The sequence below is a fragment of the Urocitellus parryii genome, chromosome 14 (assembly GCF_045843805.1).
Source record: "Urocitellus parryii isolate mUroPar1 chromosome 14, mUroPar1.hap1, whole genome shotgun sequence".
In the NCBI taxonomy this organism is placed as follows: Eukaryota; Metazoa; Chordata; class Mammalia; order Rodentia; family Sciuridae; genus Urocitellus; species Urocitellus parryii.
Window position 1 is genome coordinate 64,199,224 of NC_135544.1, and position 27,143 is coordinate 64,226,366.

A 27,143-nucleotide genomic window follows, 5' to 3' on the forward strand; every position below is an offset into this window, starting at 1 on the left:
ACATCTGAAAAACAGTCTCAGTCGGGTGATCCGGATTGCCCCTGACCAGTGGTGAGGACAGTGTACACCCCTAGGTGTGTGAGGACATAGAACATGTGGAGGACAACGTTCCACCTCTGTGCTTGGCCTCCTACAGCCAGTGACCCAGTCTAATCATGAAGCCAACATCAGACATTCCTAACTGAGGGGCAGAAACACCTGACCAGGAATCCTCAAAACCGTCAGGGTCATCAAAGCAGGAAAGTGGGAGAAACTGCCCCAACCAAGAGGAGCCGCAGGAGATGTGATGGCTAAATAAATTTAGTAACTGGACAGGAACCTGAATCAGAAAAGGGACATGAGGTTAAAATTAAGGAATATGGAGCAGCATGGAGTTTAGTTAAAATGATGTATCAGTATTAGTTCTTTCATTGTGACAAACGAACCTCACTTAGACAAGGTGTTGAAGATAGGAGACACTCAGCGTGGAGTAGGTGGGAAATCTCTGCATCTTCTTAGCCAATTTTTCAACACTTCAGAACTATTCTAAATTTTTAAAAAGACATTTTTGAAAACTACCTGCAAGAGAAAATTTTTCAGTTCAATTTTTCAATTCCAAATAGAGAGAATGTCCCACATTCATGACCAGAATCTCAGCAGTTCATAAGCAGTGAATGTGTCACCTGTCCCTGTCATCGAAGTGTTTGACAGACTCATCCCAGTGAAAGCAGAGCTCCTCTCTAACACAGGACGCCACGCCTTCCAGGTGCCCTAAGTGACAAGGCCTAACCTCACTCCTCTGGGCATCATGTGTCAAAAGACAGCCAGGGAGGGTGTGGGAGGAGAGTCAGGGCCAGGAGAGAACAAGGTGAAGTTGGTCAGCAGTTTGGCCAGTCACCAGGGACTTCAGAGAATGCGTTGGGACCTGGGGACCCTGACTACAGAACATCAATATGAAGCACTAAAGCAGGCTGCAAGAGGAGATGAAGGGCATGACCTCCATTTTATCTGTTTGGACAAGTGATGACAGTACTGTCCACCCTATCGGAAAGTAGGTCACCTCTAACAGGAAGACCTATGACTTGGGCCATCTGAGATTCTGTCCCCAAGCCACTTGTTTAGTGACTTGTCCAATCTGCACTCCCACTTCACATCATACATAACTCTCTAAGCTGGAGTCATTTCGGTCCCCACACAGGATGCCAGCACCAGTTCACATGAGATTGGCTGGGTGCTGGTTAGGACGCAGGCGTTCCTGCCTTGGGTAGGGCCAAGTCCTCTCCAGGGTCCTCGCACTTGGTGGTGCACAGCTCATACACTGCTGCCATCTAGTGGACAACTGTGCAACCTGCCAGAGCCAGCTCCAGGCTCATTCCAATTCCCCACCAGCACTCTGTCAACCAAGATGATCCTCATCCAGGAGGGGAAAGACAAGGCAATGCCTTTAAAGGAATCACACATTTAGAGGCAAGCTGGCAACGGACTATTTTTTTAAGTAAGAACCTTGAGGGACAAGATGCTTATTCTGAAATGGGGAAAGGTGCCTGGTAGATGGTGGCAGGATGGAGGTGGGGTGTAGAGAAGATGAAAAACTCGGAAAAACTGGCAGTAAGATGGCCAGTGGGGTGATCCTTTAAGAGCATTATAAAATTTCAATAAGCGTCCCCATCCCAGATTTGCAACTGAGTCACTGAAGACAAAGAGAAAGTTGGGGGCATAAACGGCAGGACCAGAGAAACAGGACATCTGGTCAACTTGGTCCCCAAGGAGTTAACATCAAAACCCTGAGTGCAAGGGGGAGATGGGTTCCCGTGGAGAGGAACCGGGCCTGAGAGTCCTTCGGGTAGCTCTGTGGGTCATTTCACCTTCTTTGTTTGTTTGTTTGTTTTAATTCCATTTTTTATATTTTAACTGATTCCCTGTGAAGTCTTCCCATCCCCTCAGTAGCGACCTCTTCCGGCCTGCGTGTCTTGGGGTCCAGAGTCACAATCATCGCCCTGCCCGTCTTCCTTCCCCTCTAGACTGAGACCTCGTTGGATTCATCTTCCACCTCACTGGGGGCTGCCCGCGGGGTTGGAGGACGGCTGCCTCTCCACAAGGGTCAAAGAGATTCCTGGCGTGAGTGTGCACACCCCACTGTCCTTTCTCCTCCCCAGGTAAGCCCCCGTGAAGGGAACGGAGGAGTGGACACAGAGGACAGCCACATCTGCAGCTGAGATATGACCAGGAAAGCTCTGAGGCACAGCTGGGACCCAGTGCCCGAAGAGCCACACTACACTACAGACCCTCTTCTCTCAGATGGAGGTGATAAGGTCACCATCTAATGAGGGACACTGGCCTAGGTGTTACCGTTTGGAGTTAACCAAGGGGCACTGGCATCAACGGTGTTTGCCAGCCCAGCACCCACCCCTCTTCCAGGCCTCACATCCCAATTTTCCTTTGGAGAAACACGAAACACACACTCTCTCTCTCTCTCTCTCTCTCTCTCTCTCTCTGTGTGTGTAGGAAGCCACTTGCCTGCAGGTGGGCCCCAAGATTAATTCTGGCCAATGGGATGTGAGCAAAAATTATGTCTGTATCCAGGCTGGACCTGGACGTCACCTCCCTCTTCCTCTTCTGCAAGCCTAGAGGAGGCCCCTGGAGGACACTGCTTCTGCGATTGGAGTGGCCTGGGGTCACTGTTGCCACTTAGAAGAGACTCACACAGGAGAGCCCTCCCTCCACCCCAGGAACAGGTGGCCCCCGAGAATTGAAGGCTATTTGCCCCCAAAACAAGCTTACAGTCTCCTTCAAAGGAAAAGAACAATAAAAGCCAGCACCTGCCTGGTGCTGATCATGGGCAGGCACCAGATACCTTATTCAATCCTCCCTATAAACTGACAGAGTGGAAAACACTGATAATTCTTGGAGAAGGAAGCTGGGACGCAGGCACACAGCCCGCAAGGGGCAGGTCTGGATCTGGTGTCTAAGCCCAAATTCGTTGGGCTCCAGCTGATAACTGCACATAGATAAAAGGGAGAGCAGCTGGGGAGTAAGGCTCAGAGGAGATCCAAGAGGGAAAAGCTAGGGGCGCCCTGGATACAATAATAACCAGCACCTGCTGACCACTTCCTGACGCCGGTCCTAGTGTCCCTTCACACCAACTCACCAAAGCCGCACAACCACCACGGGGGAGGTGCTATTATGAGGCCTGTCCTACGGAGGAGGAAACTGAGGCCCGGCATTTCAATGACTGGTCCACAGGCCCAGCTGAGCCGGGACACCCGCCCACGCAGCGTGGTCTCTGGCTCCTCCCACGACCCAGTGAGACTTGGTCATTCCTTGTAATAGACTGGGACAGTTTTGTGTATTTCTGTCCCCGTACGTCTGCCTGGCACGCTGTCCTTCCTCGGTCTTCAGGAAGCCTCAGTCTGTTCCCGGGAAGAGCCAGTCCCACCGAGTCAGCTCGTCTAAGACACCGGGTGGGAGCGCTTCTTGATTCTCTCGGGGGCTCGCCCATCCGCCTTGGGCTCCCTGGTTCCCCCCAGGAACCCCTCAGCCATGGCTTCCTGGCCACCCTTTGGGACCTTCTAATTTTAGGTCTCCGCCTTCATTCTGGTGCTTGAGCCAGCCAATCCTGGGGGGCCTCGGGGCTGGGACTTTCCCCAAGGCTGCAGGGAGGTCCTTACTGCCGCACCCTGGCCCCCTTCTGGCAACTTTCCATGACAAAGTGCCTGAGAAAAGGGGGGGAAATATGATTTGGGCTCACAGTTCAGAGGTTTCAGTCCATAGTCAGCCCCTCGCTGTGGGCAGGTTGGAAGGCAATGGGGTACCCAGGAAGGGGCGGGCACTGCTGAGGACAAGACAGATCCTCCCAGGACACACTGTGCCCCCCTACGTCCCCCAATAGGCCCCACCTCCTGAATGTTCTCCCACCCACCTTCAGCACCCCCCATGGGGACCTCTAGGAGGGCCTAGTGGAAAGTCCTAGGTCACTGAGTGTGTGCCCTCAAAGTGGGACCCCCCCTCCCTGTCTCCCCACACACTCTTCTGCCTCTCCCCCCCCCACTCCAGTTCAACACAGATCACTTGTTCTCCATGTGCTCTGACCACGATGTGCCAGCATCTGTCTCCCTTGCCAGAGGCCAAACACATGCCACCTCCTGATCTTGCTCTTTGAACCTCCCAAATGGTGACCTGAAGAAGGCTTTGGTCTCTGTAAGCTAGCTGCCTCGGGTGTTTTGTTGTAGTCATGCAAAGTCAGAGGACCTAAGTGTCAAGGCTGAGCAAAATACCAACCCTCCACCATCCTGAAGAATGTGGAGGTTAGGATGCAAAGGAACCTCTGCCGGAGGGGAGGGAGGATGACTCTGTCCTCAGAAAGGAGGACCCGCTGTGTGTTAAGTGAGTCGATGGAAAATACTGTTAGTGAAGATGAGCCAAGTTTACTGATCATCGAAAACCTATAGAGTTGAGGAGTGGGGGTTTGACCAAGGGGAAGAAGGATGCCCAGAGGGACACGGGGATAACTACTGAGGAGAGAAAGGGGTACCAGTGCTGGGGAGGCTGGTATCTGAGGCGAGGTCGGGAGGCTGAAGGTGCGTGAAGTCGGAGGGCCGGTGCAGGGGCAGGGGTGTGTGGGAAAGCCGGAGAGGGAGTGGAGACGAAGCAGAGAGCCCACCTCCCTCCATCCAGGAGGGCTCCCCAATCCACCCCAGGGATGCCTGGCTGCTCTCCAAAATATATAATAAAACAGACTGTCTCCCTCCAGCAGAGGGCGCTCAATGCCACCAACAGATTGAGAACAGCCTGCTCTTTCCCCTTGACCCTGGGGATGGGCCAACAGAGGCCTCCCCAAGAGCTGAGCATCACCCCCCACCCCCGGCCCTGCCCAGGCCTTAGATGCTGGAGAAACCAAGGAGGGGCGCTCAGCAAGTGGGCCCTGGTGCCACGCCCTGCAGGTCCTCTTCCCTTGGACTGCAGGTCCTGAAGAGCTGGGCAGCCAGACAGCTCGTCCTCCCCGCCTGCCCCCTCCTTCCTGGGGGTCCACCCTGGGTTCTCTCAGGGTCCCTTGATGGAACAGAAGCCTAAGGAGAAACTCTTTGAGTGCATTCAGCGTTTTGCAGATTTGGGGAAAGAGACACAAGATAAAGCTGCAAACATGTGATCCAGGTCAGGGGCATGGCTAGAGGACACAGGGCTCCCGCTGGGCACCCCCACCCCCACTGCTTCCTGTTGGAGGCTGCATGGAGAATGAGGTGCCCCAGGATGGGGGGGAGGGTGTGGAACTCTAGCACTAAGCCAGGCTTAGCTGACAAACACCATCACACGGGGCACCTCCATGTAATCAATTATTTAACCATGAAACTCTAAGCCCTGGGGCTTGCTCCTCCTCACTCTCCCAGCGCTCCCCACAAGGTCCCTGCGGGTTGTGTGGAGCCCCGTGGGGAGGCTGCACCTCACAGCCTCCACTGCTCCTGGTGCCCAGAGCCCATGACCCTCCTGTGAGCACCAGCCCCCTCCAGAGCTAAACCTCAACTAAGTGTCAGTGCGTGTGCCTATCTATCTCTTGGGCCCTTTCCAAAGTATTTTTATGTCCTTTCCAAAGTATTTTTATGTCCTTTTTCAAAATCCTCATAAAATTAATCATGCTACTCAGTCGTGTACAAACACACATTCATGATTTTACCAAATCAACAGTTTCCCCAAATCTTAGCTCTAAAATTGAATTATTAGCTTTCAGTGACCCTCATCCTTCCCCAATTTCCTCCTGGGGCTGTGCTGGGGTTGGCTCTCTCACTTCTTACCAGAGCCCTCCCACTTTCAAGTTCAAGTTGGCTCCTGGTGATGGCCCCAGGGCTGTCTGCCCCTTTCCTCCCTGGGCCTCAGACCACAGGCCTTCTCCTCTGGCACTTTCCAGCCCCCTCCCCCTCCCCCTCCTAAGCCAGGGCTTTCCCACCAACAGTGAATAAGGGCAATTGAAAACACGCCCCATTTCCTCCAGCCTTTGAGTGTCTCCCTCTCCTACTTCAGTGTGGGGAGACAGCTAGACACAGTGCAGCTATATTCCCTGTGTCTATTTGGGCTCTTTTCTGGATTCTTTTCCATTATTTCACACATTCACATTGCTATCAATATCTTATCTAATTATAAGGGTTTTCTATGATTCATTGCTGTCTACGAGGCCAACATTTCATTTTTCTCTTATTATTAAATTTTCTGGCCATTCTTAGATATTCTCAGATCATTTTTTCCTAATTTCCGAAAAGAGAATATTTTCCAACCTGTGTCTGTTGAGGACAAATGCCCATTTTTTGATAATAAATTCTCCCTTAGAAACCAACTGGCCCCAGGCCGCATGGACTCAAAACCTGCTTCTGAGCAAGTTGTGGGGCTGTTTCTGACCCCTCATCTGCTCCACAGCACAAACCTGATGCCTCCTTCATACATTGCTGCGAAGAGCAGCAGAGTTAGGTGTGAAGCTCTTAGAGCGGAGCCTGGACATCGTGTTAGCTGTCATCGCCACGGTGACTTTAACCAGCAGATTGCTCTGTTCAGCAGTCAACACCATCTCTGATGGCTCACAGTCCTGCAATCTCTGCAGTCCACCAAAGACCTTGACAATCCCCAGTCTTCATCTCCTAATCATTTCTGTCTGGAGAGACATTTAGGACACTGTCTGCAGCAGCCTCCTCCAGATCCTGGCAAGCCTCTGCTCTGCCCACGCCCCATTCATGGCTTGCCCTTTACTAAAGGTCTAGGAAAGCTGGGGATTCAGCTGCGGCTGGTTAGATAACATCATCTATCTTTCAGAGAGGGTAACTCAGACCCACAGCAGTGAAACCGTTTTCTGAAGACATCCCTGATCAGCAGCGCTGTCAGGGCTGAGGCCCACCTCTATCGATGGGGGAAGGAAGAGATGGGCCTTCTATTCAACTTGGGCTCCAGAAACTTGCCAGACAATGGAGCTTCCCACTCCTGGCACTGCAAGGCCAAGCCACTTCCCAAAGGCTATGTGTGCCACTTACTCTTCCTACATGCTCCAAAATGTGCCTCTGGAGTAAATCACACCCACAAAGTTATGTAGCTGGTCCAATCATTTAACAAGGCGCTAGTGCCCGGATCCATCTCTAGAGACCCCCTGGCCAGTCCCCTGCAGCCTGCCTCCTGCCACTCTTGCCATCCACCAGGAGTCACTAAGACACAGCTTAGGAGGCCCTTCCAGGACAGCTTTGGTACCTGGGCCCCAGCAATCCTCTTCTCAAATGGGCCAGAGCCTGCTTCTCGTACCTGCCTGAGCTCCTGCTGGGTCTGTCCTGCAGACGGTGGCCCTGTCGGCTGTGAAGGACAGCCCTTGTCAGGGTGGGGCAGCATGTGCACACACACCTCTGTTGGCATGGACAGGAACCTGAGCCTCTGAGGTGTGGGAGGACATTGGTGTGGTCTGGGCATTGGAGACGGGCTGTGGCTCTGGGGTCTCTGCTTTCTCTCACCGCAGGCCTTCACACATTAGGGTGAGGTGTCTCATCCCCCTCTTTGGGCAGATGTGATTCCACTGGACCACAGAGGCAGCTCCCAGCACTGTGGCTACCGAGAGGACCCAGGACTCTCCCTCTAAGCTGACTCGGGATTTTCTCGATTTCTTCTCAAGGCCTCATTTATTTCTTTTGTCACTGGTCACTGTAAATGCTGGAACTGGCAAAATCAGTGCTCTCAGAGCTCCTGAAGTTTCCAGGCCCAGGGCAGACACTCAGTGCCGACCCACTTGGGTCTTGGGATACCCGCTTTTATTTTCCTTTCACCCGATGAGTCTTTCTTTATGAAATCTTGGGACCAGGTACATATTTTTGTAAGTCACTCATTTCCTGTTTGGATAAGTTTGGACAGAAATCCAAAAGGGAGGGAAGGAAAAGAGGAGGAAGGGGGAAAACAGAGAAAACGACTTCGACCCTATGATGGCCCCAGAACCCAAGGCCAGCACCTCACGCAGTTCTCAGGAGCGGCGATGCCCGCGACGTGTCAGTTAACCGGCGACTGCAGGAGCAAGACCTGGCCCTGAGCCGCACCCTTGGCCCTTGGCTGAGGGTAGAGGGAAGCACTGGGGTTTTCTCTCTGGTTCCCTAGCAGCTCCTCTGCTGAAGGGTGGGTTCAAGTCAGCGTAATTCAGTCACCCACCTTTAACGCACCCAGGCAGCATGAGGGTTTTCCACGGTACAAAAGGAGGAAGCCCTGGGACAGAGGGACCCCACCTGAACCTCAGGTGCTCCACTGACTCCCAGGATCAGTCGTATGTCCACAGCAGGTTCCTGGGGACCTCTGGCCTCTCTGGGACGTGTTCTATGAATTTCTGACGTTTGTGGGCTGGGGTCGTGGCTCAGTGGTAGCACATTCGTCTGGCATGTGTGAGGCACTGGGTTCGATCCTCAGCACCACATAAAAATAAATGAATAAAGGTCGCCTGGACATGGCCACCGTGATGGGGACCGAGTGTCAAGATGAGATGACCTACGTTTTGATGCTGCACTTGTCCATCTACAACTAAAAAAATATTTCTAAAAGATGCTACTTAAAAAAAAAAATTCTGACATTCGGCTTCCGTGCACCCCACAGGATATAGTTTTGCTTGGGATGAGACCTTATCCTATGGCCTGGACAAGGCCACCGTGATGTGGTCCGAGAGCTCCTTAACTGGTAGAGTCACCAAAACCAAGCCAAGCCAGAGCTTCCGTGAATATCCAGGGGAGAAGCATTTTTGGAGACCAAGCAGCCACCTCCTGAGCACCCCAACACAGACACACCCCTGAAACAACCACATTTTGCTTTATTAGGTGTTCCATGGTGATATAAAACAGAGTTCTTAAGGAATAATAAACACGAGACTTGTCTTTTACCATAATTATTTTGCCATTAAGACAGTGGTTACAAAACAAAAAAAAACAAACAAAAACAAACAAAAACAAAAGTCTCTTCTGGTTACACACATGATCAGCTTTAGCACTGAAAGGTCCTCCACTCAGGGGTCACAATCACAATCGCAAGGATTAAAAACCATCTATTATTAAGTCCTACACTGTTTTAGAGCATCAAGTCACTGCAGTTATTCAGTTCTGAGACACTGTCGATTTATTTTAGCATTTACATATGACATTCGTTTAACAGACACACACAGCAAGCCAACAGGTAAACATGCTTACACAGCCTGTGGAAATCTTCAGATTTTAAACTGTTTTTTTTTCTTTTCTTTTCTTTTTTTTAAGAAAACAATCAAAACAACCAAAGTTACCATGACCTGGTACAGGAAAAACAGGAAGACAAGTGAATACTGACGAGCTGCTTGTGTTTCTTAGAATTGAAACAAAAATGTTTTCCAACTTGTTCAAATTTCCTCTAAGTGAAGGTAAGAAAGAAAAAAAAAAAAAAGAAACAAATATATTAAGTCAACCAATTAATTTTTCAAAAGTGCAATTCACCTTTAAAATAACAAATAAACAACAACAACAACAAACCAAAACCCCGACCATAACCCTGAAGGCAAAACGTGAGGATAGACAAGCGTCAAGATGTGATGACCTACGTTTTGATGTTGCACTTGACAAAAGGAGATTTGGTTTCATAGAAGCCTGCAGACCTGACACTGCTTACAAGGACCTGGAAACAGGTTTGGAAAGAAATGCGACACAAGTCAGCAGGGACAGAAAGCAGCCAGCTAGTGTAGGGGGGGTCTCTGAGCCAAGGGAAGGGAGGAGTGTGAGACACGAGGCCACCGTGGTCTAAGTGGGCCACATGCTGGACTTGAAAGGTTTTCTCCCACAACAGCCCTGATGTGACATACAATACATACAACATTTTTCTTTCCTCTTGCAAAGTGAACAGGTCTTGAAGTCAAAGTTCCAAGGGATTTTCTGGGTTGACAAGTTCTCCCTATGTTGCATTACATCTTTTGAAATAATTGAACGGGGAAAAAAAAATGGTCTTTTCCCCCTAAGGGAAAAGGACCAATATAGAAACTTTCCAGGAGAAAAAAGATCTGACCCTCAGGGCCAGACTCCCATGGCCAAGGCCCCTCTAAGGTGGTAGATGGCTTGCGTTTGGCTGGTTCACCGGGTTACTGGGTTGGATTTATGGATTGGGCCAGTTAGCTCTGCATTTTTCTCCAATGCTTGGCTCTGTGTGGCTCCATACTGGGCCCGTCCTGGACAGCGTGGGTGAGAACCCAGCCCATCCCTGCACCTGGTAAGAGTCTTAAAGTCAGACACACCTCCTCGTGATGGTGGGCGGGTAGCACCACTCTTCCAGGACCAGGATAACATGTACTATGGTCACAAGGGCAAAGCTCAAGTCCTGCTGGACAGGTTCTGGCCTCAGTAAAACTGTTACCCTAGCAATTGGAAAAGACAACGGGGACAGGAGGAAAAATACCATCTCAGAGACAAGGGCCAGAGGAAACATGGAGAAAGAGCCAGATATCTGAAGGTACTCATGACTGACAACACTAGAGAGAAAGAGAGAGAGAGAGAGAGAGAGAGAGAGAGAGAGAGAGAGAGAGAGAGAGAGAGCAGAAAAATGGCAAAGAGAATCCTCAAAAGATCTAATCTGCTGCAAAATCTAGGCCCAAAAAGAAAACTTGCCCTTTCTCAACAGTTGACCCAGAAGATTACAGAATGGCGATGTGGACACTTTGGAGCCTCTCAGGAGGGACAAAGCGAGTCTGCCAACCCCCCTGAGTCAGCATGATGGTTATATAATTGCATCATTAGGATGTCCAGTTCAAACCCTGTGTGTTAATATTGAATCAGACTTTCCAATTTAGTATTAAAAAAAAAAAAGAACAAAACTCTAGCCCACCCCCTACCCCTCCCCAGCCCCACAAAAAAAAAAAAAAAAAAAAAAAAAAGCTTTTTAAAAAATTTAAAAAGAAAAGGAAAAAAAGGCAGCTCTGGGCAATTCACTGTATCTCCCCCCATGAGAAGGAAAGATGCTGACGGGCACAGGGGGGCGCCGTGGAGGGTGCCCTCGATGGGGTTTGCTTTGTAGCATGTCTGAGTGTTGGGTGCAGCTCCGTGTGGGGACGGGTGGCTAGGCTTGGGTGTGGTACTCATGTACAGGGATGTAGGTGACAAATTCGTAACTCCAAGTGAGAGACGGAGTGCAGGGCCCAAGAGGGAGCCCCATGAACTGGCTGCCCACAGCAACTATCACAGGCTCTTAAAAAAAAAAAAAAGAAAAAAAAAAGAGGAAGAAGAAGAAGGAGGAGAAGGAGAAGGAAGGAAGTCTCAGAATGTCCTCAGGTGTCCCATCCCCCATTCCCCAGTGGCCTGCAGGCCAGAGCTCTAGCCCAGGCTGGTGATGTTGGCACGGCCACCAGGGGGCGCCACGATGCGCTGGGTGGTACAGCGGGGGAATGTTGTCATCAATCTGAGCGCCTGGAGGGAAGGGGAGAGAAGACAGGGGTGAGGGGACACAGCAGTAAAACAGTCTCCTGCTTTAAACCCAAAAAGCAGTCTAGAAGGGGTGCCGGGCACAGCCTTCTCCGTTTTTGTTTTTTTTTTTTTTTTAAACATGAGCTCAAACCCCAAAAAGGAGATGGACCAAAGTTAGCCCAAGAATTACATCCAGGACAAGCAGTCCTCGTGGAGGCCTGGCTGGATCCATTAGTGGGGAAGTAAAACCACAGATAAGACCCCGACTTTTCACCCTGCAGCCTGTCCTGGTTCCTAGGGGGGCAGCTTTTCTGAGGACACAGCAATCTCCCTCTCTGGTATCGTGTTTCCTAGTCCTACACACGCAATGAGGAGCAGGAACACAGGAGCATCTGGGATCCAAAATCCCAAATCCGAAACACTCCCAAATCTGAAACTTTTTGAAAGTCCACGTGACCTCACTAGTGGACAGTTCCCCAGCTGGCCTCATGTGGGGGCTGCAGTCGGAACACATGCACTCTAGAATAGCATATAGAATTTCCTTCTGATCGTGGACGGTAGATACAAAACATGAGTGAACTTCATGTTTAAACTCGGGGCCAATCCCCAAGATATTTCATTATGTCTACGCAAGTGTCCCCAATATTTAAAAAAAAAAAAAAAACCCTGAAATTTGAAACACTTCTCATTCCAAGTACTTGGGATGAGGGACCTGCACTTTTATATAACTGCATGACAAAAACAAGGTTCATTAATTAAACTTTTTGAAAATGGGTAATCTATATATGGCCTATATGGCAATTTTCTAGAAAAAAAAAAGAGAGACCTGACAAGAAAAACATCTAATGAGTTATTTCTTTAACATATGGCAGGACTCTGGAAGGTGGGAAGCTCTGGTCACAGGCCCAATGAAAGAGGGGAAGGAAGTTTCAAGGAAGGAAACCTTAAAATCTAGACCTTTCCTCTCACCAAGGGAACATCACATATTTTATCCCAGCAAATAGCTAACAGCTCTCCAATGGCTCTGATCTCAGCATTTTGGTCGAATGTCAACTCAACTGATCCTCACAATTCCATAAGGGAGCTGCTACCGTAGTCCCTGTTCCACGGAAGAGGAGATCGAGGCCCACGTGGAGCTGGGCTATTGAGTTTGCTCCAGACTCCGGGACTACTCCCCCTGAAATAGTAGTGTCCTTCCTGAGGATGGATACAACTAAAAAAAATGTCCTTGCCATCTATTAGACCCTGGACCTAGGAGGGGCCTGGTAGTGCCACAGGTGGCATAAACGAATGTGGAGATTCTGACTCTAAAGATGCATCTTGGGTGACAGGAGTGTGTCCCACCTCCCACTGCAACCTCACGGAGCTGGCCTACAGAGGGGCCCCTGGGCAAGCCGGGAACCTACCAGACAAGCTGAATCCAGACTGGTGCAGGTTCCGGACAGGCGGGGCCTGCTGTTTGGCGGGAGACGTCTTGGCTGAGGAGGCTGGGGTGACCGTCTTGGGCGTCACGGACACCTTGCACACAGGTCTGTCATACAGGCCGCGAGGGACTCCTCTTAACTCTGCCAGCTGCAAAACACAAGAGCCCCTCTGCTCAGGCCACAGAGGACACCTCCCCTGCTGGGAAGGAACATGGCCTGGAGCCCAGGCGTGAGGAGATGGAGGGCTTTCCTTACAGACGGGAACAACAGGGACTCATGTGGCGGAGGATCCCGCAGCTCCAGGCCCAGCTCCCACGAGGTGGGCTACAGGTAACTGGTTATTCCACAGTAACTAACATTTTTTAGATTTCTTCCCAAGGCCCCTCAACCTTAGACCCTGGAAGAGTCCCCTAAACTTACAGTGTCATGTCCGAGATCTGCCCCAAGCTCTTTCTAATCTCTCTCTTCCTGTAATTCTCATAGGGCTCCATCCTTCCCCTGCCTCCCAGACCCCAAGCACCAGCTATGCCCAGACACGGTCGGCTTCCAGGCTCATGACAGCCTCCCTCTCCAGTTCCTGCACCTCCCTTCTCTGACTTGATAAACTCCTACTTCACCTTCAAAACCCAACTCGAAATGCCCCCTCCCAGGACACCTTCCCTGCTCTGGGCTCACGGCAGCTCCTCGCCACAGCACACGCTGCAGGGCCACAGGGCGGCACACACTGCCCTGGCTGGCTCTGAGCAGGCTTCTCCACCCAGACCTCCAGCACCAGGAATAAGAAGATCGGGTCTCCTCATCCCCATGTCCCTCTGTGCTCATCCCAGGATTCTGACGTCAGTGCTTCATACATGTCGGTGGAACTGAACTTAATCCAAGACTTAAAAAAAAAAAAAAAAAGAAATTCCTAAGAACAAAAGCACTTACCCTGCTCCTTGCCTTGATGCGCTTGTAAACAAAGTCGGGGAAGGGCTTCCGGGGAACATAGAGCCCTGAGCCCTCGGTGACGTGCAGAGTGCCATCCTCCAGGACGATCTTCCCCTGGCTGATGACCACCAGAGGGGGGCCCCGGCACTCCATGCCCTCGAAGATGTTGTACTCCAGAGACTGCAAGAGGGGAGCACAGGAAGTTCAGAGCAGGCCCCGCCCCTTGCCCCTGCCAGAGTCGGGGCACGAAAGGTCTCTTGCCACCTTCTCCGGCAGGGCAGCCCCACCTCTCACTGACCCTCTAGGCCCAGGCTGGGCTGCGTGGCCCAGCATTTTGACAGGCGTCTCCTATGAGACTTCTCCTGTTGGCTCTCCTCCATCATCAACTAAGGGACTCTCTTACCACCCATGGCATCTCAGCCACAGTAACATCCAGGAGCTGTGTGACTCTGGGCTAGGTCACTTTAACCCTGTCTCAGAGCTTTGGTTTCTTCATCTGTCACCTTTCCAAGTCTTCAGTGACAATGACAACACAAAAGGTTTCATCTCTGTGTAGTTCGTCAGAGAACCCTGACATCTCTGAAAAGCCCTTCAGAAGGTGTGTGTCAACCTGGGTCAAGCCATCCACATTATCCCACAACCCCTTGTCTAATAAATACCTCTGCTTGAACCCTTCCAGACAGAGACTGAACCTAGGGCCATCTTCCTGGGTCCCCACCCCAGGTCTGCCATTTGCCAGCTGTGTGAACCTGGACAAGTCCCTAACACCTTCCTCATCCGTAAGTGGCTAAGACCCACTTCAAAGGACAGAGGCCAAGAGCAAATGAAATGAAAGCAGCTATCTGGGGCTTGGCACCGAGGGACATTTGGCTCTTTACTGGCCTACCAGGGTATGAGCCCTTTGGCAACCAAGGCCTCATGTGACACTTGTACTAAGCCTTGTCACCTAGGAATGAGCCCCTGGAAGGGCTCTGGGGACATCTCACTTTCAAACGCTGGATGGAGGGACCAGCCCCACGGCTCAAAGTACCATAAAACCGAAGCATCCCGGGGTGGGTCACAGCACTGGGTACTCAGCCCTTCAGGCACCTGTAGGCAGGGGCTCCGATACGCGATACCCACCCAGCTCCCCAAAACCCATGCTCATTGCTCCGTGGCAGGAGACACGAGTGACACAGGGTAAACCTCCTGCTGTGACTAATGACACACGGCATGCTGAGTGCCGGGGCTGTGAGGCAGGTGAGGGCAGAAGAGAGGCGATCTGAAAGCCGCTGTTTCCCCACAGGGTCACCTGCAGGAAAGGCAGGCAGTGCTGACCCTCTAACAGGTCTGAGTGGGAACAGACGGAGCCCAGCCTCTGTCTTCCTGAGGCTCATCCTCCATGGTCCAGACGGAGCACGCCAGAGGCGAGTCCCCAGGTCATCTGACCTCCAGCCAGGACCCTGTCTGCTCTTTCCATTGCCTCTGGGGGAGGGACTGTGCGCGGGAGGGAAGCACTGTCTCCATCAACCCTGACCGCAGGCTGTGTGCTCAGCCTGGCAGTGAAGGGCCCTGGACGATGTTCAGTTCCAATTCTGGCTCGACTGCAAAATCGCCGTGTGACATAGACCAGTCACTTCCACTCTCAAGGCCTCCATCTATTTATCTCCCCTCGTGGGGTGAGAAAACGCCCTTTACTGGGGGTCACATGACAGAGCAGGCGGGAGTGCCAAGCTAGGTGCCCAAGGATACGTAGGTTCCCCAGAGGGGATCACTCAGCACCCAGACGGGATCGAGGCTGGAAGTGGGCCAGCCAACGGGGACAGAGGGAAGGAAAGGCAGCCCCACACATGGACTGGAGCCCGCCTCGCCGCAGCCCCAGAACCTCTGTCCAAGTGAGGGCCCCAGCCTGTCCTGGAGAGATGCCAGAATCCCAGATGCCCCATGACGCGGGGCACTCGGGTGGGGTCCGTGCTGGCTAGATCAACTAGAACCGGTGCACTGGAGCCAACAGCTCTCCACCGAGAACTGCACCCAGAACCTCCTCTTGTTTCGTTAAGGAAGCACTTCAAGATTCAAGTGAGATCCTGAGAAGACACTTCGGCCAGAGGCACCCTTCTTTTCCACAGCTCACCTGGTCCATGCTCTTTCGATTTTACACACAGATGATTTTTACAGAGGAATTGTGCTCATGCCCACTGCCCCACAGCATCACAGGACACACAGACCTCAGCGGCTGCGGAGACCGAGACCTTTAAAGACAGCACATTCCCAAGCTTGAGAGCCTGAGAGGCTAGAGCTCCCCACACCTGCAGGTCCTAACCACCATCCAAAGGCTGCACGTATTTCTTCTCTTTGGGGCGAAGTCAAGGTTGATCAATTCACTTAGGACAGTAAAACCAGCTGTCATTTTCCGTCAGGTTCCGGGGTAAAACCACCCCGACAGAAAACAATGACATGTGAAAATTAAAGTGCCCGGTGACTCTCAGGACTGTACAGTGACTTCTCTATTCAGGTCCCTGGCACCAAGCACCAGCAAAAGAGGTGCTGCCGCAAACCATGATGCTGGAATGATGCCCAACTTCTAGAAGCTTCTTAGGACCCAATATCACCTTGGGGATGCTGAAGGTAAAGCGTACTCTAAAATGTGGGTGAGAGTAACATTCTTAATGAATTCACTGAAGAAAGTGAAATGGCTTTTTTCTTTTTGTTTGCTCCCTCAACAAATTTCAAGTTATCACACATCCTGGGGAAAATTCATTCCCAGCCCAGCAAGTACTTTTTACAGCCCCTGGGCCTCTCCCTTCCTCTGCCCCTTGTGTGCCTGTAATCCATGTGGATGAGGTGTGAGGCTTACACTGTTATGCGTCTTCGCAGAGATGGTTTTGATGCTGTCAGGGTCCTGGATAACCAGATCGGCGTCAGATCCCACAGCGATGCGGCCTTTCCGGGGGTAAAGGTTAAAGACTTTGGCTGCATTGGTGCTGGTTACAGCCACAAACTGGTTCTCGTCCATCTTCCCAGTGACCTGAGGGGCAGAGCACACACGACAGCAGGTCAGAGAGCTGCAAGGTGGGATGCTATCCAGCATAGAGAAGGGACATGCCATTGGAACACAGAGGTTGCATGTGCCTCTCAACAAAAGAGAGGTGCAGCTGGGTGGTACACGCCTGTAATCCCAACGGCTCCAGAAGCTGAGGCAGGAGGATTGCGAGTTCAAAGCCAGCCTCTCAGCAAATAGTGAGGCACTAAGCAACTCAGTGAGACCCTCTCTCTAAATAAAATACAAAATAAGGCTGGGGATGTGGCCCAGTAGCCAAGTGCCCCTGAGTTCAATACCTGGTACCAAAAAAAAAGAGGGAGAGAGGCATAGATGTCGCCTCGCATCTAGTCTACCTGCAGGTCTCAGCTCTGCCTCTGGCTCCACAGAATACAGTAGGCGCCAATCACATTAGCTCAAGTCCTTTCCTTTCCAAATCTGTTCTAAATTCAGTACAACAATGGGCACAGGAAATGATCATGCAGCAAGAGAGAGTCAAAAAGGTACAAATGGCCAAAAAGCACACAAAAGAATATTCACTCTAATCAGTAGCTGAAGAAATTAAAGGTCAAACAATAAGACTCAACATTCACCTATCAAATCAGTACTACTTTGAGCTTTTGGCTCATAGTACCCATTTGGACATGGAGAAAACACTGGGGTGCAATCTTCCTAGAAGGAATGCTAACAATAATATGCATCAACAGCCTTAAAAATGCACACACCCTTTTCCCTGATGATGCCTAGAAACATTATTAAGGATGTGTCCAAGGATGTATCTACATGGATGCCTATCCCGGTAAAAAATATCAGAAATGTTCAAAGCATTGCCAGTGAATCATCATTTAGCACCAAATGGAAAAGTCTGCTATCAAAAACCAAGTGCATTTAAGGATATGGAAACTTTTTCATGGTATATTAAAACTGCCCAAAAAACAGATCTCAAAATACTATGCATGACGCTAATGTTATTGACACACTGTCACATAACATATGTAACCCGTGCACTTAAGCACTCCTTAAAAATGGAAAGGCACTTGCTAGCATGCTCCCTGTAGTTGGGTCTGAAACAAGGTGATTTTTATTTACATAATCTAAAAATTCATCAAGAAACAGAAAACCTGTTGCTGTTACATTTTAAAACATTAAAATGAAATAGACCAAAGATTTCCCCAAAGCTCAGTGCCTGTTCAAACTGGGCATTCCAGAAGCCTGAGGTGGGACAGAAATGCTAAATCCAGACAGCCTTCAGAGAGCCCATTTCCAAAGGGACAAGAGGTAGCTGATTGAGTCACCAGGTGGCTGAGGAAGTTCTCTCCTGACGGGCACAGAAGTCACATTTAAAGACTACATGTTTTCAGGCTCCGCTGTCCCAGAGATGATGATAAGAGACATGTAATACTTAAGGTGAAATGATCTTTCAGGAGTAGTCATGGAGACTATTCCTACTTGTGTAGGAGACTGCCACACAAGTACCAGCTTCTAGAATGTTCTCAACCAGCATCTCAAGTCCATGCCTGCAGATGAGGAGGCAGGGGAGCACCAAGGCGCACCATGAGTGAGGCCCTTGGTCCTTACCACAGCCTTGTCCCAGATGACGGACATCCGCTCCTCCGTGCCGTTGGTGCCCTCGGGAATCAGGGTGAAGTTGTCCTTTCCTACGGCTTTCTGGGCAGTGTTGAAAGTGCAGTGGGCCCTGCCAGTGACCTGGAGGTCTCCACTGGAAGGAAACATATCATCGGATAACACTGTGCCCAATCTGTCCTATGAGGAATCTGGGGGAACTCGTGGCACCAGAGAATCAGAACACCCAGGGCTCAGTCCAACAACACTAAAGAGTATGGAGGCCACCTTCACCAGGGGACACTCGCCGGCAGCCCACCAGCACTCTCCTCAGGCCTCTAAGGAGATGGCATCCTCGATGCACAGGTGAGACAACTTGTGGTCAGGGAGGTCAAGTCCTGCAGCCAAAGAGGGGTCTTCGGATACCAACTCATGCCTCATGGCTGACTGTCATGATGGCCCAGCTTTTTATCAGGAACACCCTCCAGGGACAGTGACACAATGACAATTCCTTGTTCGCATCTATCGACCCCAGTTTGGTGCATGCATAAGGGTCTATTTCCAAGCTTGCTCTGGGCCACCGCATGGTCACCTGCAGGTCAGCTTGGCCTGAGGAGTCAGAGAATGTGGAGTGTGAGCAGGGGGCCAGGACTCACCAGGACAGCAGGGAGTTGAGAAAGTCTGGAGTGGTTGGATCTGGGCTCAGGGGTGGCGAGGTGACAAAGGCAGCGGCCTTGGCCCAGTTCTTGCTCCAGTAGTGAGAGCCGTCAGTCCCCAAGCTGGCGGTGATGGGCTCGCCGTACACCACAGTTCCTGAGGGTCAGAACACACGTGGCTCAGTCAGACAGGAGGAGGAGTGGGGCCACCTTCACTGGGGGACACTGGCAGCCCCCACTGCTCTCACCAGCCCTGTGAAGGGGACGGCAGCCTTGTCACAGGTGAGGCAATGCATGCCAGGGAGGCCACGTCCCTCATCTGGCCAAAGCCAGATAGGGAAGGTGCTCCCGGGAATTTCCTGTGAACCCCCCTGTGAAGCCTGCGCATTGTCTCCTGGTGGTCCCAAACAGCCCCCAGGCTTCTGCCTCCCACGCCTGCTCCCAAGCTCCGGGAACAATCTCCAGCTTACTTAGCTTCAAGCACCCCGCCCCAAGTGCCACCTCGGCTCTTCTCGGATGCACTCAAACGTGCCCTTGGGGCTCAGCAAGCGCCCTCTCCACTCACACGTGCCGGTGCCCTGCCCTGTCTAGTTCTGTTGCAAGGCCAGCGAGAGGAAATCACCCAGGACAGGACGAGCCGAAGCCCTGGACAGCAAACACACCACCTCCAGACCTCCCGAGAGGAAGCCTGGACCCGGGTGGCCACGTGAGGGGAGCTGCCCATGTCAGCTGCCATACCCATGGCCGACTTTGGTGGAGTGGCCACAGCCACACTAGTGCGGTCTCAGAGCTTCCAAAGCCTTGGCGAATTTGATACAATGTCCAAGAAAGAACGCCAGCTCCTGCTGCCCAAGTCCTGTCCCCAACTCTGTCAATGCAGAGCCAGCCAGGGTGTTGGGAATCATTTATATACACGGGAAGGCAAACTGTTAGTGCCCTAAGCACAAAAATTTTAAAATTAAAAAATAAAAGTAAAAATAAAATAAAAACCACTCCTCACTGAAACATCTACTGCCCTCACTATCCAAAGGTCTCCCCTTTGACACCACGCCGAGAACAACTTGGCCTCACACCATCTGCCCCAGAATCCCATCCTCCGCTCCACTGAATGCCCAGTTTTGAATTTTTTTGACTCCTCTCAATGGCGACACATTGAAGGCAATTTATTCATTTGCACAGAGTAGGCACTCAAAAACTACACGTTAGATGGATCAAACGGCCCAGTCATGTATTAATTAAAGGCATCAGAGCCGGAATTTGAGCTCGGCCAGCCACATCCACCTCTCCTACCGCAGGGTTCGCCCCCACCCACATTGGCCAGCCTAGATTCCCTTCTCCCCAAACACAGGGCCCGGTCAGGAATGCGCTTCCCTTCCTCTCCACAGCTTCCAAAGCCTTATCACCACATAATATTCCACAGCACCCTCTTTGCCCGCCACTTAGAGCTGGCTCAGAGGAGCTGCCCCCTCCTGCCTCAGGAATTCCACAAAGAAGTCGCTGTTCAGCTGGGAGTGGTGGAGGCTCCGGCAGGCCGCTGGCTCCGGGCAATCAGTCCCAGTCCCAAGCAGGAGGAGGGACCCCAGGACCAGGGGGCCTGCCCAGAAGAAAGCCCCCAGGAAGAAGAGTGCCACTCAGGACGACTGGAAGGGACCCTGCCTTCCTGATCCACTCAAGGACTCCCCCAGAAGCTGGTGCAGAGAGCCCACTCAGCTCACCCCAAAGCAGAAAAACAGCCTATGTGACAAGGACTTGTTACAGCCAAGGTCCTTCACCAGATGCCAACAGCTGACCAGGACCCAGGGGCAGCCTCTCACAGGACCTCAGCTCCCAGCTTTGGGGTGGTGCATCCAAAAGATCTTGTTAAGTCTAACTTGATCTGGTTAAGTCTCACTCTCCCGGCCCAGCCAGGTCTGGACGTCCCACCTACTGCTGCCTGCCTGTCTGAGCCCAAAGGTGACATCTGTGTAAGCCCTAGGAACACCAAGGATTCACAGTCCTGAAGGTCTTCTGGTTCTATCCCCACGGCTGTGAGAAAGTTCATGAGAGAAAGGGTGCTTGGAGTAATAAAAACCAACCCAACAACCAGTAAAAACCCATGGTCGGAGGGCCTGGAGGTCCCTGAACCAATGCCCACATTTCCCAGGGTTCCAGGTAACTTGTCGTGACTCATCCTCTCACTTGAATTTGCTGCTCAGTCCTGCCCTTGGAAACTGAGCACCAGGAGGGGATGGTGCTAGGAGCGCTGGCTTCATCTCTCCCTGTGATATACCACTCGGGTTGGGGTAGGGAGCTGCTCAAAGGTCTCTTCCTTCAGCACCCAGGACACCCACCTCACAAGAGAACAAACTCAGCCTTCAGCCTCTGGAAACCTCTTAACTTGATGGGTTGGGGCTCCCAAGGCCACTGCTGACCAGAGCCTCCCTGCTTAGACCAGGATAAGCAAGGACTCCTAAACCTGAGCCAAACCAAGATGGCAGCAGCATGGACAAGAAAGGGGGCACTAAGAGAAAAGGGGAGCCTCTGGAGGGTCATTTCTGCTTTGTTCTGTTCTAATTCACGGAGGGATTCAGAGGTTCTTGCTGTCTTTGGACTTTATTTCTGTTCTTCAGTTCCAAAGGCAGGGCAGGGATTAACTACCAGTCCAAGGCCTCCACCTCCAGGCAGCATGGGTCTACAGAATGAGGCTCTCCCCAGTGGCCTGGTCACCAGTGGCCTGGTGCCTCCCCCAGGGCTCGTCTCCCCATTCTCTAAACAGCATGCACAAGGAGCGCTGAATGAGCTTCCGGAGCTCAGTCAGGCCATGGACACCAGGGAGCTTGCATGCCAGAAATAATTGCCACTCATAATAATAAACCACGGAATGGCTTAATCGGCCTTTCTGCACTTCTCTAAACACACTGCTGACGCTTTCTTGGCGGCCCTCGGAGCTTCATGATTTTCTTCTCCAGGGAAAGTCTAAACTGAAGGATGTGACCCCAAGCCAGCCTCTGGCAGGCTCACTCGTAACCCTGGGAAATGCAGGGACTCACAGGGGACACACGGGTGGTGTTTATTCACAACCAGCCTGGGGCCAGGGTGCATTCGTGAAGAATAAATGCAAGGTTGGGGTTTAAAAATGTTTGACAGCTCCTTGCTCCTACAGTTCATCATTTCCCATGAATGAGAAGCAGGAGGACAAATCCAAAGGAGGAACAATGGAAGATCACATGTATGTGTAACTCAGAATGAAGCACAAGAGAGACAGAAAAGAGCCTGGGACAGAAAGACAGAGAGACAGGCACACACCACTCACACACACACATACACACACACCAGACTTGCTCTTTCAGAGAACCCATGCCGCACCCATCAGCCTTAGGACCGTGCTATCAGATTTTGGTACTAAGAGTGGTTCTAGGGAAACAAAAATCTCAAGACTGATTTTCAGGATTGCTTCTGAGGTTGTTGGAATTGGTTTTCTAATCCAATTCAATTTAAAAGCCTTAAGGTTTCTATTTCCAGTAAAGACAGCCCTTGCCGTCGATGGCACAATGGGGCGACAGATACACAGAATCCGACTCCTGATGCTCCCTATCAACACTTCTAAGAGGCAAGATTCTGGGTGACACTGTAGAACATTTTTGTCAAACTGACAAAATGTCATGAGATTGACTGTTGCTCTTAATGGTGCTGGAACCAAATGGGGAAAGAAAACAATGGATTCAGGGGTTCGAATTCCCACATCAAGCACCACATAAATGGCCTGAAAGAGACTCCTAAGTCTCACAGATGCAGAAGTGAGATGGCTGAAAATCAAAAGCAGGATCCAAGGGCACGTGTTGTTCAAAGGAGAGAGTGTTGACCCAGAAGGGCTCGTCTCTGGATAGCCTGTGGACTCAGGTGAAAACCTCCTCCCTGGGGTCTCCAGCCTGCTAGCCCACCCTGCAGGCTTCAGACTTGCCAGCCCCACACTTGCATGAGCCAATTCCTTAAAATAGGTCTGTCTCCATCCCCCACCCCCTTTGGTTCTGTTTCTCTGGATAATCCTGACTAATCCAGACTTTGGTAAATTTTATTTCACAACCCAACCCACCTGCCACTCTCAGTTCTAATTCTAGGTTGCTATGTGGTGCACTAGCTGAGCCCTAAGGGTTCATCCCAAGCTGAGGGGGTCCTCCCGATGCCCGAGCACACCTATTGGCCTGCAGGGCATAAGAACTCCTGTCCTGAATCAGGGTTCCCAGGGCTTAAGCCCTCAGCAGCCACAGCTGAATGTGTCTGCCTCTGGGTTCTGGGGGTGGTTTGAGGAGGAAGAAAAAATAGCAAGTCCACAAATGATGTCACTGGGCACCGCCCACGGGCCGCCATTCACCTGTGAAATCTGCCATTCACACACCAGTTTTCATGTAGTGACAAAGGCAGTGGGAAGGAGACCATTCTAGGAGAGAAAGACCCACAGTGAACCCCTTGGACAGAAAGATGCCCGGGAGTCTGGAACTACTTCCCCCAGGCCCCATGATCTGGGGTAAGATTCAATTTCTGCCTTCTGGTTCCTCTTCCAGGAAACAAAGCACTAAACTGACCAGTGTCTGAGATCCTTTCAAGCACAAAAACTGTCCCAGGCATCCTGGTCCTCGCTGTGCTTTCATTTCCTAATCTGCAAAATGGGTTGACGCCATCTGTCCTGCTATGGCCTGGCACAGAAGGATGGAGGCAGCCTGTGTCCAGGAAAGACGGGCTCAGTCGGGTCGGGTCAGGCCAGCATGGGAGAAAAGAGTCCTCACCGATGTTCATCTCAGCGTCTCCCTTTTATCTCAGACCCTCACTTTCCTAAACATCTAGACACACAGACGTCGTAAAGGACCACAGGGGACACGGGAGACACCGAGGTACAGGGGCTCACAAGAGAAGCACCTGTCACTGCTGGTTATGAGTTACCAACTGTCCACATTGGTAGAGAAATTCTGAGTTCTGGCCCCCTGAGGCTCTGTGTAGGTCCCCAGCCCTGCTTGGCTTATACCTCCTCGGTAGCACTGACCACGTCCCACGGTCACTTTATGGTCAAGAGTCCCTTTCCTACTGGTGAAGGAGCTGGCTGAGGCTTGGGACGGTGTCTTGTCCCTGATACCTAGGCCTAAAGTATCACATAGGAAAAGTTTGCTGAAGGAAAAAAAAAGAAATCTCTCTCCATTTCACAGATGAAGGAGTGGAATGGATAAAGCCTCAGACCTCAGACATCAGACCTAGGGGCCAGAAGAACCCTCCGAGGCAGAAAAGCAATCCTTAGCAGAAAACCTTTGCCCTGAGTTGGCAGTGTCTTTCCTCTGCTTGCCTAACAAGTCTGAGGATAAAGCAGCCCTTCATTCTTTCATCCTGAGGATAACTGGCAGAAGTTATTGTATACACCTTTACCTACATGATCACATTTAAACGGCATCATTGCCCCATGAGATGAGTGATGATTACTACCCTCCCCTTGCAGGTGGGAGGAGGTTGCATGGGAATCCTTGCTTCCACATTCCCCAAGCTTCTGCCAGGTGTCAGGCTCCAGTTTCTACCAGGTTCTTGAGGGAAGCCCCAGCCCAGGGAGACCACAGCATTTCCTAGTCTAACATAATCTCCCAGTGTGCAGGTAAGTCAGTCAAACATTAACGTGGAGATCTGTGGGCTGAAGTCAGACGCCTGGCAATCGAGCCCCAGTTCCACACTTTAATAGCCCTGACCTTGTTGACTCAGCTGCAAAGGAAAACAAAACATAAAAGTTGCTGCCTGAGCTGCCTCCTGAAGTTGTCAGGGAGTCCCAACAAGGTGGAAAGAACTTTAATGGCCGGTGTGGTTGGCCAGGGTTCCTGTCCTGCTCGTTAGCACCCAAGAGCACTGAAATTCCTTCCAGCAGCTCAGGTCTGACACAAAGGCTTTCAAGGACTAAAAGGGTGACAAGACCGAACGCAAAAGCCACGTTGGCAACCATGGTGTGGGTACAGCTGGACTGATCCTGGGAGGTTCTGGAACTAGAAAAGACTGAAATCGTTCCCTTGGGTGCTCACCCCGCAGACACACACAGAGCTGAAAGTTAGTGGAACAATAGAGGGCACCGGCCCCCTGGATGCTTCAGTAACACTCCAGACCCTCATTTAGATGAGAAAACTCAGGTACCGGAAGAAAGGGCTTCAGCACCACTCAGGGGGCTGGTCCCCCAAGACCACCTGCCCTGAGTGCAGTCTGGTGAGGGTCCACACGGTCCATGCTCCAGTTTGGGCAGGTGAGTGTCTCAATTCAGGTACACACTAGATAACAGGGCCACAAATCAAGATTATTTTAAACTGTTTGCCTGACTGGTGAATTATCATCATCCAGGCACAGAATAATTGATAAAAGACACAAAAGTCAACTGCCCTCTAGATTCTCCTTTTTGGATACTGTGTGAATAGCCCCCACGCTACATGGTACTGCGACAGGTGATCAGTGTTGTGGCTGAGCCCCACCTGGCCGTCGTGCAAATGTGTGTCTGGGCGATGAAGACATCATCCGCAAGGTCTCCTTGGGTGGATTATATTACGTCTGAGGAGATCATATCACTTTAGGGGAATGCTGACTGCAAAAAAGCAATTCCTTGAACCTGCCAGGAGAGGGCAGGTTCCCAAGAACGCACCAGCAAAGCAACCCCTTGAGAGCCCCAGAGAGCTCCCAAGCACAGGGGCTGGGAATTGCTGGGTCTGAGCAGGCAGTGCTAGGTCCATCTGGAAGCCATCTCCTGGGACCAGCTGACTTAGTGGTCATTGAGCAATTTGTTCTGGGGCTTGTATGAAGTCACCCACCAGTGAAATAAATCCCACAGCCCTCCCCGATCTGTGTAGATCACCTTCCTCGGGGAAGAGGAAACGGAGCTGCAGAGGTCCAAGTGCTCCCTACCGACAGAAACAGAGAGAGACACAGGTACAGACAGAGACTAAGAGAAAGAGAGGCTGAGAAAGACAAGACCCAGTCAAGAGAAAATTAGAAATGGGCAGGTAGAGAGGCAAGCGGTAGGGAGAGAGAAAAAAGTTAGGAAGAAGGGCCTCCTTTTCTCGTGTTCATTTCAGATCAGACTAAGATCCACCATCAAAGCCAACTCTGGGCTCTCAGGCTCCCTGTGTGAGGAGCGAGCTCCCAAGCTGGGGACAACAGGTCTCTGCTGCATTCATTATGCAGAAGATGCTCCACACAAGGAAGCGTCCCCTGAGGGAAGCGCTGGAAGCTGCACTCAATGAATTAGTTTCCAGAGCCTTCTCAATGACTCCCTAGTATGAACAGAGAGCCAGCCTTGCCCAGGATGCATCCATAGTTTATTAAAGGGGCGGGGGTGTACTCAAGCCCAGGATCTTATCTGGGGCAGAAAGGCACCCCTGCCCACCACGAGGCTTTCTGACCTACCCCGCCAAGATCACCAGCCTCCAAGGGGAGACACCTTTGCAAAGCAACGTTCCCCAGAAAGGCTCTGTAGCAAATGAAAAACGACGTCACCCACGTATGTGCCTAGTTTATTTAGATGGCATCAAATTAAATCCCACTTTTCTACAGGGCGGGGGGCGCCCACCAGCCGGCTGCGGCTTTAAATAGATAAGAACAAGGCCGCAGCAGAGGAACAAAGACAGGAAACTGGAGCTCCCTGCCTCGCTGGGCTGTAATTAGGTTAATGCTGGAACGTGATAAAAGTGTCCCAGTTGGCATGAGGGTCGGAAAAGGAGCCCTCCTGGGTGAGGAGCCCTCCCTCCCGCCAACCTGTCCACAGCCAGGTGGCCCAGCCCACAGCACTCACCCTTCTTCCGGGCCTGGGCAATGACTTCAGCCGCGCTCTTGCTCATCACCTTGGTGATGTACAGAGGGCAGTTGGTCTGGTTGCCAATGGTGATGGAACGATTCACAGCTTCCGCCTCCACCTGCAGCAGAAGAGCGAGGTATAAGAATTCAGCCCACCCCAGAGCCCCCATCTTTATCCTCTACCCACCAAGAGACTGACTGCTGTGTCCCCAAGGTTCTGCCCCAGGGGGTACCCAGTGTCAATCAAAATAGGAATGGTGGCAGGGATAGGGCCTTATTCCACAAGCTGACAACATCAGCATCAACCAGGTCCATAAGAAACCCAGATTCCTGGCCCAGGGACCAGATTCCAAAACCCGGGGACCAGAACTCCAGGAGCAGGGCCCAGCCATGGGGG

At 51.4% G+C, this 27,143-nt stretch overlaps 1 protein-coding gene across 1 annotated transcript in view; it reads right to left on the reverse strand.

Annotated features, from left to right (window-relative positions):
- Positions 1 to 11,207: 11,207 nt before the first annotated feature.
- Positions 11,208 to 27,143, reverse strand: part of LOC144250112 (dihydropyrimidinase-related protein 2-like) — a 35,737-nt gene continuing 19,801 nt past the window's right edge. The window contains 8 exon segments of the mRNA XM_077792559.1: positions 11,208 to 11,357; positions 11,359 to 11,381; positions 12,785 to 12,950; positions 13,730 to 13,909; positions 16,566 to 16,736; positions 18,327 to 18,468; positions 18,968 to 19,124; positions 26,745 to 26,865. Of these exon segments, the coding sequence (XP_077648685.1) occupies positions 11,289 to 11,357; positions 11,359 to 11,381; positions 12,785 to 12,950; positions 13,730 to 13,909; positions 16,566 to 16,736; positions 18,327 to 18,468; positions 18,968 to 19,124; positions 26,745 to 26,865 (1,029 nt within the window). The 3' untranslated portion in view covers positions 11,208 to 11,288.